Genomic DNA, 12,457 nt, shown 5'->3' with positions numbered 1-12,457 from the left:
CAGCTACTCAAGAAGCAATCCAAACTTAGCACTCTTGAGTTTGCATGGTCCTCTAACGTTTAAAACAGCAATCACACAGGAGCTTCATAGTGGGAAAGACACTAATACTGGCCTCTAACTTAAAGTACAAAATTTAATGCATCTTGGTTTTCTCAACTCCAGAACTCTACTAGTACAAGGAAAGATTTAATCATTACTGGAAAAAGGGAAGGAGTCAAAACAGTATCTTTGCTACAAGTTCTTCATTTTAAACAACACTGGCTCTCAACAGAGCCAGGATGATACATAGTTGGACTAGAGGAGTAAGTAGAAATTAAACAAAAATATCTCTGGTCCACTGAGATAAACCAAATTCAAAACCAAACTAAATCCTAAGGAATGCTGAACTAAGGAAGGCCAGTAGCAATCTTCCTATGAGAGAACAAATTACAGACATAGGCCTGTATACTTACAACTTTCAGCTGAACAAGTAATTTGTAGACATCTGCCATGTCAGCCAAAATCAGCAAGCGGGTAACAGCAGAGAGCAAAGCTCGAGCTGCCCGAACCATGTTGCCTCGCTTCACAGAAGAGCAGGGATCATCTGCGAACTCTCCCGCAGCAGTCTTCATCAAATCACCTGTTTTACAGAATGAAAAACAAACTCAGCAACAATGAACTCAAATAACTGATCTACATTTTAAAAAAAATATAAAAATAATCCAATCTTTGTATATTTCATGCACAAATTTAGTTTAAGAGTTTTCATTTTTGTTGTTGTTTGCTGTTCCTTTGTTTTATAGCTATCACTTAAAAAAGCACCTTCATATATTGCTGGTGAAAGCAAAATATCTGGAAAGTGACTTGGTACTATATATTAAGAGGCTTAAAAATATTTCCCTTTGATCTAATAATGCTCCTTTCCAAAAAAGGGCATTATATGTTTCAAAAAAAAAAAAGAAGAAAACTTCAAGATTTGAACGGGAGAAAAAAAGCATATCTAATGCAATCTACCCTCACATCCATAGAATACAGAAACAGGGCAACAATTATGCAGAACCGCAACAATTATGCAGAACCACCACACTTCATTAATCATCCCAACTATGCAATGTGTACAGCCATAACAGAGACTCATCGGTATGTGAAAATAGAGTTCAGCCACTGATTCATTCCTTTCCTTCGCAGAACACTACCGAAAGCTCAAATGCTCAACAATAAGCATCTAGTTAAGTAAATTATGGTGTAGCCTACAAATGACTATTATGAAAATATTTATAGATATGAAAAATGTTAAGCAGAAACAAATGAAATTATAAATGTATGTTTCTTTTTAAATACAGAGGAAAGACTGGAGTCAAAAGGCAAATAATAGTTATCACGGGGTTACACACTGCCTCTTTACATATTTGGTACTTATAAAAAGTTTCTATAATGAAGAGGTACTGTATCTACAATTTTTTTAAAACTAGCTAAAAACATATAAAATAGATTTTACTATAGTTAACAGGAATATCCAACTTATACAATCCTGAGCTCAAGAATTTATTTATAGCCTGGGCACGGTGGCTCACACTAGCAATCCCAGTGCTTTGTGAGGCCGAGGCAGGAGGATCTCTTTAGCCCATGCGTTTGAGGTTGCAGTGAGCCATAACTGCACCACTGCACTCTAGCCTGGGTGATAGACCAAGACCGTGTCACTTAAAAAAAAAAAAAAAAAAATTAAGAATTTATAACATTTCCTAGAAACTTGTGGAACTTACACTTTCTGTCATTTGTGTCTATTAAAATTATTTACGGTGCCCACTGTCACTCTTTTCTTACAGCTATAAAGGGCCAGTGTTGTGTCTTGTCCACTGGTTATACAAATAGGGCCTGTATGGAGACTATCTTTAGAATCTTGGAAAAGCAATTACTCCCTCCTCCTTTGGCTGAGCAAGCCCACTTCAGTTCACATTAAAGTCTAAAAGCCATTCACTCTCTCATGTCTTCCATGAATCTTTTTAAGGCACTTTCAAGAAGTCTAGCTATTTCTCAACAGACCTATCAAATTTCTCCTAGCTATCATCATTGGATGCACAACACAAGCAGAAGAGGGGGAAAAAAAAATTGCCTCACATGCATATATTAATTAGGCTTAGAAGCACTGTATAATTCTAAGAGTAAAGAAAAGCTCCACATATTTGTCAGGCCTGAAAAACTTCCAATGAATTACACAGTTAAAAGGCTTTCCTGGATCTAACACAGTGTTCTCTCTTATATCTTCAGGAAAACACAGACATATGGCAATCATTATGTGGATTCGTAACATTAATGCTGATATCTTATGGTATTTTAAAAGATGGAGCTCATTCATTCTTTTATTTGCTCAACAAATGTTTGAGCACCTATCACACGTCAAGGACTGTGCCCTACTGGAGCTCTATAGAGGGAGGCAGACAAAAAATTAACAGCCAGTTAAGACAAGGCATCTGGTCTCGAAGGGTTCACAAATTATAGAGTATTACAATGCGCCCAAAATTAAATAGCCTTGTGAACAAGGTGCTATGGAAATATGCTGAAGAAAACTATTTACTCAGGGAAGAATTTCTCTGCAAATCCTTGCAGAAAGAGATATTTGCCTTAAAAAAATATTAATACTGTCTTAGGCCAGGAGTGGTGGCTCAAACCTGTAATCCCAGCACTTTGGGAGGCCGAGGTGGCTGGATCACATGAGGTCAGAAGTTTGAGACCAGCCCGGCCAACATGATGAAACTCCGTCTCTACTAAAAAAATACAAAAAAATAGCCAGGTGTGGTGGCGGGCGCCTGTAATCCCAGCTACTCGGGAGGCTGAGGGACGAAAATCGCTTGAACCTAGGAGGCGGAGGTTGCAGTGAACTGAGAATGCACCATTGTACTCCAGCCTGAGCAACAAGAGCAAAACTCCATCTCAAAAAAAAAAAAAATACATATATATGTGTGTGTGTGTGTATATACACACTGTCTTAAACAGTATTATTACCAAACAGGAGAACAAGCAAGAGATGTTGACCCTATATAATAAGCAGAATTTCACCTGATTTAGCACTTGCTACAAACTAAAAACAAACAAATCCACTTTCAAAACACAAAGCTGAACATACCATCCCCACCTTCAAATAACTTATCCAGAAAAGATGGATCTGACCACTAAGAAATTATGTGGCATTTTAACATGCAAGCTACAAAAAAGAAAACACAAGGTGTCATGGGAATTCCGAGGAAGCACTAACAACCAGTTTGGGGAAGAAATGAAATGCCAGCAACAGCTTTATGGAAGGTATCGTACTCTGAAATGAACCCATCCCTCAAAGGAGAGGAAGAATGTGGGCAGCAGAGTTAAGGGAGTTACCACCTCAAGCAGAAGGAACAGTAACATAATAATGTCCAACACTGGCCAGGTGCTGTGGCTCACACCTATAACCCCAGCACTCTGGGAGGCTGAGGCCGGTGGATCACCTGAGGTCAGGAGTTCAAGACCCGGCTGGCCAACATGGTGAAACCCCATCTCTACTAAAAATGCAAAGACATGGTGGCAGGAGCCTGTAATCCTTACTCAGGAGGCTGAGGCAGGAGAATCACTTGAACCCAGGAGGCGGAGGCTGCAGTGAGCCGAGATTGCGCCACTGCACTCCAGCCTGGGCGACAAAGAGAGAGTCTGCATCAAAAAAAAAAAAAAGTCCAACATTTATTTAAATTATCTACTCTACGGCACTACACGTATCTTTAAAATTCTGTTACCCATCTAGAAAGTAAGTGGTAGTAATCTTTGCTTATAAATAATACAACTAAAGCTTATACAGATTAACTAACTTAATCTCTGCCACCTTAACTAGTAAATGGCAGAGCTGGGATTTGTAATGCCAGTATTTACGCTCTTTGTAGAACCACTTATCATGCTAAGGTATACAATAAGAAGGCTTATATATTATATATTAATATATAATTATATATTAATTAGGCTTAGAGGCATAATATCTAGTTTGAATTATCTAGTCTGAGGAGAAAGGGATATGTTTAGAAGAAGCAGAAGATAAGAGTAGAAAGGCCATAGACAAACAGAATTCAATTCCCTCAACCAGAGGGAAGTCAAAGTACACAGGATTAACCTGTCTAAAGTACATACAATAAACCTAACCAGAGACATGGATCAGAAAGCTACAGTGAGAGCCCAGAAAAGAGTGGCAGTAAATTACAAAGGCAGGGGTCAAAAGATCTGATCACCTTTGATTAAGCACAGTAGATTCTTTAAAGGTTGCAAGCATAGGGCCTTTCTGAGTGGGAGAAGAAAGCCAGAGCTGTATGAAAACACGAGTTGGGAAAGATTTAGGGGAAAAAAAAAAAGTTAGGACCCTCGAGACTGTGGATGTCGGAATAAGGAGAGGAAGATTCTGTAATAAAAGAAACAGAATAAAGAGAACCAAGACTGTCAAAAACGAGAAGGCCAGACTTGTAAGAGAAAACTAGTCAATCAAAACAAATGTAAACACAGAGATTAATCAACTATAACTGAGAACCCAGAAATATATTCCGATTTTAACAAGAGTGCCAATAATATTCAATGAAGAATGATCTTGTCCACAAATGGTGCTAAGACAAGTGCAATATGCAAAAGAATTAAGTTGGACCCCTATCTCACACCATATACTTACAAAATTGATCAAAACCTAAATGTTAGAACTAAAATTATAAAACACTTAGAAGACAACACTTCATGACCTCTGATTCACAATGGTTTCTTAGCTATGACACCAAAATTCAAACAACAGAACAAAAAACAGATAAGGTGGACATCATAAAAAAATTTAAAAATTTTGTGCTTCAAAGAACATTACTAAGAAAGTAAAAAGACAACCCACAAATGGAAGAAATTTTCTGCAAATTATATATAAGGATCTAGTATCCAGAATATATAAAGAACTCTTATACTAAATATACATATTTTTTTAAGTTGGCTGCAGTGGCATGTGTTTGCAGTCCTAGCTACTTGAGAGGCTGCAGCAGGAGAACTGCTTGAGTCCAGAAGTTAGCATCTAGCCTAGGCAACATAGCAAGACCTGGCTTTAAAAACAAACAAACAAACAAACAAAAATAGACAAATAATCCAACTTAAAATAGGCAAAGGATTTAAACAGGTGCCCATCTGAAGATTTAGAAATGGCCAATAAGCACATGAAAAGCATGATGCTCAACCTCATTAGCCATCAAGTAATACAAATCAAAACCACACAAAGATATCACCTCATACCTAGTAGGATGCCTATCATACAAAGGGCAGATAATAGCAAATGGCAAGAATATGGGGAAATTAGAACTCTCATATCCCAATGTTGGGAATGTAAAAAGGTGCATCTGCTTTGGAAAACAATCTGGCAGTTCCTTAAGGGGTTAAATGTTGAATTATCATATGACTCAGTAATTCCACCGCTAGGTGGATATGGTTTGGATGTGTGTCCCTGCCCACATCTCAAGTCAAACTGTAATTCTCATTGTTGGAGGTGGACCTGGTGGGAGGTAAGTGGATCATAGGAGCGGTTTCTCATGAATGGGTTAGTACCAACCTCTTGGTGCTGTTCTTGTGATGGTGAATGAGTTCTAATGAGATCTGATTGTTTAAAGGTGTGTGTGACACCTCTCCCACACCCTCTCTTGCTCCTCCTCCTGCCATGTTAGATGCCTACCTGCCCATTTGCCTTCCACCATGATTGGAAGCTTCCTGAGGTCACCCCAGAAGGAGATGCCACTATGCTTCCTGTACAGCCTGCAGAACCTTGAGCCAATTAAATGTCTTTTCTTTATAAATTACCCAGTCTCCGGTATTTCTTTATAGCTATGTGAGAACAGACTAATATACGTTGGTGCAAAAATAATTGCAGTTTTCACCATTACTTTTTTTTTTAAATGGCCAAAACCACAACTACTTTTGCACCAACCTAATACATAGCTACACAACTAAAAACCTATAAATGAATGCTCACGGTGTCACTAATCATAATAGCTGAAAAGCAGAAAGAAACCAAACACCTACCAACTGGAAAACAGACATACAAAATGTGGCATTATCCAGTATTTAGCCGTAAGAAAAAATGAAGTGCTGATACATGTGCAACATGGATGAACTTTCAAAACATACGTTCAGTGAAAGAATACTGTATTGTTCCATTTATATAAAATTGCCATTTGCCACAATAGGCAAATTCATAGAGACAGAAGGTAATGCTTGCTGGGCAATGGGAAGGAGGTAAGAAGAACCAGGACTAACTTGTAATAGGTAAAACCAGGTTTCTTTTTGGGATGATGAAAATGTCTGAAAGTACACAGTGCTGATGGCTGCACAACCTAATGAATATACTAAAAACCACTGACTTGTGCACTTTAAAATGGTGAATTTTATGTATGTGAGTTATAGCTCAATAAACAAAAAGGAAAAAAAAACAGTATTGAATGCAGTAACATGAAAGAGCACAGGTTCTGGAGCTGGATATAGGCTGAAGTTTTGGCTTTGCCACTTGCCAGCTACGCAACTAGACTTTATGAGTCTGTTTCTTCTTCTGTACAACATGTAGAATACCTGCTGTGAATGTCACTTAAAATACCTTGTAAAATGCCTAGTTCAGTGCCTTGCAGCACTAGGAGACAAAATAGGGTTGGTAGAAAGGATTGATACTAGGTAAAACAAGCTCAGAAGACAGAGAAAAGGTCTTCATTGTGTTTCATCAGTATTCACCTATTCAACAGCAACCTTCAAGAGCATTCATGCCTCTTTCAAAACATGCTTACTGATCACCTTCTATGAGCCAGGCACTATTCTAAATGCTCCAGGAAATGAACCAACCAGGCCAGGAAAAAATCCCAGGCTCCAGGGAACTTACATTCTAGCGAGAGAGAAAGACAATAAACAATAGTACTGGGGTAGGGTCAGGGGCAGTGACAGAAAGGAGGACAGAGAAAAGGGGTGTAAGGTACCATTTAAAATAGTGGGATCAAGGTAGGCCTCCTTGAAAAAATACCATTTGATTTGAAGACAGTCTCGACAAAGGAATCACAGGAATAATGTGGCTATCTGGAGGAACAGCATTCCAGGTAGAGGGAACACCAAGTCAAAGATCTAAAAAGATTATGGAAGGCCAAGGAAGCCAATGTGGCTGGCACAAGACGATGAAGAAGACGAGTGGCTTTCTGGGAATTGCACATACCAGACTTCAAGGGTAATACAAAGTTATAAATAAGACTGCTCTTTCAAGAATTTGGCCTAAGACCAGACATGGTAGCTCACACCTGTGATCTTAGCACTTTGAAAAGTCCAGGCAGGAGGACCCTTGAGACCAGGAGTTCAAGACCAGCCTGCGTAACACTGTGAGACCTCATCTCTACAAATAATAAAGAAAAAATAGCCAGGCATGAGGGCATACACCTATAGTCTTAGCTACTTGGGAGGCTAAGATGGGATGATCACTTGAGCCCAGGAAGCCAAGGCTACAGTGAACCATGATCGTGCTACCACACTCCAGCATGTGGGTGACAGCCCCATCTCCAAAAAAAAAAAAAAAAAGAATTTGGCCCATTACCAGGAGGAAAAGTCAAGGGCTACTAAAGGAATTATTTTCTACTTTATTTTCAATTTTATGTAGCACCTATAATCCCAGAATTCTGGGAAGCTGAGGCAGGAGGATCATTTCAGCCCAGAGAATTTGAGATCAGTGTGGGCAACATAGTGAGACCCTGTCTCTACTGAAAAAAAAAATAATAATAATTAATTAGCTAAGTGTGGCGGTACATGCCTGTAATCCCAGCTACTCAGGAGGTTGAAGTGGGAGGATCACTTGAGCCCATGAGGTCAAGGCTACAGTGAGTTGGGACAGCACCACTGCACTTCAGACCTGGGCAACAGGGCAAGACCCTGTCTCAGAAAATAAAAATCTTGTGTAGGGGTACCGGTATAATAAACAGTAAGATCATAAACTCGGAAGTCAAACTAACAAAAACCACAGCTTCACCACTAAGTAAGTCTCAGGTTCCATAGTTGTAAAACAGAGATAACAATACTGATCATCTTCACTTTGCACAGTAGCACAGGACTGTAAAAATGACCATACAAGTTCAAACAGTGTAAACTGATCCTAATCAGAGATTAATCACAGAGAATTATGATTCTCCTGTGGCCTTTAAAATTTTTTGGCAGTTTGCAACACCATGTTTGAAGAAAATAAAAAAATAAATTTTTTAAAAATAAGGCCCCCCCAAAATTTTGTCAGCCAGGCATACGAGCTCACAACTGTAATTCCTGCACTTTGGGAGGTCAAGGTAGGAGAATCAATTGAGCCCAGGAGTTTCAGATCACCCTGGGCAACAAAGTGAGCTACTTGGGAGGCTAAGATGGGATGATCGCTTGATCCCAGGAAGCCAAGGCTGCAGTGAGCCATGATCGTGCCACTGCACTCCAGCGTGTAAAAATTAAAAATAAATACTTTTGTCTAAGCATTAAAAATTCCTTTATTGTCTATTATTAATGTATAGGGATATGATATAGTCAACCAATATTTATTTAATGTACTAAATTAAAACATTATAAACACTGAAACAAAGTATTTTAATTTCCTTGTTAAAAAAAAATTTTCAATAGTAGTCTGAACAATGCTTCCCTGCCTTCTTCTTGTCATTTACACTAGGGTACAGAATGAGCATCTTTTGTAGCCCTTTGGCGAATCATCATATTCCTTTCTAAGTTTGGATCCATTTCCAACATTTTATCCAATATCTACACTTATTTGTCATGAATATCTTCAAGAGTTCCTTTAATGTGTCGTTTTTAATGATGTCACACATTCTCTTGGACATCATAACCACATTCCTCATTTAAGTCAAGAAGTTTGCCTTCACTAAGTAGTTCTAGCTGCATAGCCAGAGTTTTAAATAGCAGCTGGGTCAACATTTTCACAACCAGCTATTTCTTCCCTTTATATTCTAATGAAATTTCAATTCCAGGTCTACCACTTTTCATTTCTTTGTTGCACATTCGCCTTTGTTGGCTAATTCCCTCTTTCAATTATTCAATTCTGTCAAGGAGTTCATGTGGGTTTATCACTAGGAGAAAAGGAAGCAACATAACTACACACTTTGCATAAACTGAACAGATTTGCAGGGAACTATCACCAACAGACTTTGAAAGAGGTGACATGACTGGTCATGATGCACATCAGTTATTTATGCAGCTATTTGTACACTTAAAAGCCAGCAGCAACGTTTTTACAGTTACCCTTGAACAACATAGTCTGGGTTTGAATTGCATGGGTTTACTTATATGTGGATTTTGTTCAATAAGTATATTGAAAATTGTTTCAGAGATTTGCAACAATTTGAAAAAAACTCAAATCATGTAATCCAGAAGTACCAAAAAATTAAGAAAAAGGTGTATCATGAATGCATAAAATATCACTAGCCTATTTTATCATGTACTACCATAAATATACACAAACCTGCTACAGAAAGTTAAAACTTATCAAAACTTAGGCACCCAAACACAGGCCATACATGGTGCCATTCGCAGTCAAGGGAAATACAAACAAATGTAAAGATGCAGTTTAAATCATAATCAAACAAAAAATTGTAGTACACACTGTACTACTGTAATAATTTTGTAGCCATCTCCTATTGCTAGAGCAGTAAGCTCAAGTGTTGTGAATATCCACTTAAAATGCCATATGATGCATCTGCATGTGATGCTAATCATCTCCACCTGGGCAGTTCACGGCCAGTAAATTGCATATGACAGTGAAAAGTGGTCATTCATAGTTCTCATACATTTTCATCATGTTTAATACAACACTCAAAACGTTGACACCATGAAGCTCATACGAAGTACCACTAGTGATGCTGGAAGTACTACCAAGAAGTAGAGAAAAGTCATGACGTTATAAGAAAAAGCTGAACTGCCTGATATGCACTGTGAATTGAGGTCTGCAGCTGTGGCTGCAGGCATGCGCCACCGTGCTCGCCCTTCTGTTGCATTTTTTTTTAGATGGAGTTTTGCTCGTTGCCCAGGCTGGAGTGCAGTGGCACCATCTCAGTTCACTGCAACCTCTGCTTCCCAGGTTCAAGTGATTCTCCTGCCTCAGCCTCCCAAGTAGCTCAGATTACAGCATACGCCACCATGCATGGCTAATTTTTCTTTTTTTTTTTTTTAAGTAGAGACAGGGTTTCTCCATGTTGGTCAGGCTGGTCTCGAACTCCTGACTCAGGTGATCTGCCTGCCTTGGCCTCCCAAAGTGCTGGGATTACAGGTGTGAGCCACTGCCTCTGGCCTGCTGCTGCACTTTTTAATGGCATTTGGGAACCCTTCTCTTGGTCAGCAGAAGCTGCTTCCACTGTTATCTTGATATTTTTAAAGCCACATCTCTCTTATATTATCAAACCACCCCTTGCTGGCATTAAATTCTCCAGCTCTAGATCTTTCACCTCCCTTTTGCTTTAAATTGTCATATAACGACTTTGCTTTTTCTCAAATCTTACTAGTCTATAGGTACGCCCTTTTTTTTTTTTTTTTTTTTTCTTTTTTTGAGACGGAGTCTCGCCTTGTTGCCCAGGCAGGAGTGCAGTGGTGCGATCTGGGCTCACTGCAAGCTCCGCCTCCTGGGTTCATGCCATTCTCCTGCCTCAGCCTCCCAGTGGCTGGGATTACAGGCACTCGCCACCACGCCCAGCTAATTTTTTGTATTTTTAGTAGAGACGGGGTTTCACCGTATTAGCCAGGATGGTCTCGATCTCCTGACCTCGTGATCCGCCCACCTCGGCCTCCCAAAGTGCCGGAATTACAGGTGTGAGCCACCGCACCCGGCCAGGTACGCCTTTCTTATGGTAGCCCTGCACCCACATAAAACCTGCATTTTCAACACAAGATAAAATTATTTTTGTAAAAAGTGCAGGGTTCTCATACATTTTTGGGACAACAAGAGTGAAACTCTGTCTGAAAAAAAAAAGTGCAGCAGAAGGCCGGGCCTGGTGGCTCACGCCTGTAATCCCAGCACTTTGGGAGGCTGAGGCCGGGGGATAACTTGAGGTCAAGGGTTCAAGACTGGACCTACTAAAAAAATAAATAAGTAATAATAATAATAATAATATAAAAATTAGCCAGGCATGATGGCCTGGGTGACATAGCAAGACTCCATCTCAAAAAAATGTTAAAAAAATAAAAAAATAAAAAATTTTTAAAAATACCTGTCAATTAGTTTATACAGTAAATTTTTAAGACATTAAAAGTGCTCTCTGCACACAAAAGGGCAAACTGGGGAAACTGAGGCAGACAGGAAATATGTCCACGGTCGCATGGTTGTAAAACCTGACTTTTGTCCCAGCTGTTTCCTGTCAACTACGCTACATCTAGTATTAACCAAGATACAAAGGAGATGAAACTTACAAGAACTCAATACTACTGTACCATCTGCCATGAAATAAAATCTGTCATCCGGTGATGCTCTCTCCTGAGCTGTAAACAAAATAAGTTCCTCTGGAGTTTAAAACAAAGACAATTGGCAATTATAAAGTAAACAAACAAACAAACAAAACCCCACAATTCTTTACTAGGAGAAGAAAAGATCAAGAACTTTTTGAAGCATCAAATATCATGAGTAAACTCCCCTGAAAGCAACCAAACTTTATAAAGTTACAGGGAAAGGACAGGCTTGGAAAATATTTGGGCGATGGATAAAAAGAATAAAAGGCTTGTTTGTTTTAACCTGAGCCTGTTGCGTTGCTCCTTTAAAACAAAGAATGCTATGAAGTAATGTTAATGAATACAACTACTTTTCTCCCAGAACACTGCTTGGTGTAGATGAAATAAGGTATTGGAACTGGGTCCAAATCCAGCTTCGATATTTGACGGCTGTGTTACTTGGGGTTGCTTTATCTCTAGCTGTTTTCTTTTCTGTAAAATGAGTACACTATCTCCCATACTTACTCAGTTGTTTTGAAAATTAAATGAGATAATATATGCAAAGCTCAACAAATACTTCTGTGCCCCCTTTTACTTTTCCATCTACTTTTTCCAATTTTTAAACCTATTTAGAACATGTCATTATCCACACACCAGCTGTTTCTTACCTTTTTAGAAATAGTCATGATAGCAAGTTTCCTAAAGGACAGAGGAAACGTTAGCTTTTAATTTTAAATGTTGAAGCTATAAAGGATGAGGAGAGCTTCCTTCACTCCACTGTTTATACTGCAGAAAGTAGTAATAATTGTTCCTTTTGTGCTAATAGCTACAACCAAAGCTTGCTGTGCCTTAAGTTTTTCCAACTGCTTTTTATTTTTAAGCAGTTTTTTTTGTTGTTGTTGTTGTTTTGGGTTTTTTTGTTTTGTTTTAAAGAAGTTCTCAAGTCAAGATGGGATTCCTTCCAGTTCTTAGGAACTGGTCATCTTCCTCATCTATCCCATTTACAGTGTCACATCCCAAAATTCTACAG

At 38.8% G+C, this 12,457-nt stretch overlaps 1 protein-coding gene across 8 annotated transcripts in view; it reads right to left on the bottom strand.

Moving 5' to 3' along the window:
• The window catches only part of CTNNA1 (catenin alpha 1), a 178,904-nt gene that overhangs the window by 123,074 nt on the left and 43,373 nt on the right, over positions 1-12,457 (bottom strand). For 7 of the 8 annotated variants that reach the window (XM_025387032.1, XM_025387029.1, XM_025387031.1 and 4 more), the window contains one exon: positions 453-619. In XM_025387032.1, the coding sequence (XP_025242817.1) occupies positions 453-619 (167 nt within the window). The remainder of the gene's footprint in view (positions 1-452; positions 620-12,457) is intronic. The other variant, XM_025387037.1, reaches the window with a different exon arrangement.

Source organism: Theropithecus gelada, chromosome 6 (genome assembly GCF_003255815.1).
Source record: "Theropithecus gelada isolate Dixy chromosome 6, Tgel_1.0, whole genome shotgun sequence".
Taxonomy (NCBI): domain Eukaryota; kingdom Metazoa; phylum Chordata; class Mammalia; order Primates; family Cercopithecidae; genus Theropithecus; species Theropithecus gelada.
The sequence above is the reverse complement of the archived record's forward strand: the minus strand, read 5'-3'. Positions and strand labels throughout refer to the sequence as shown.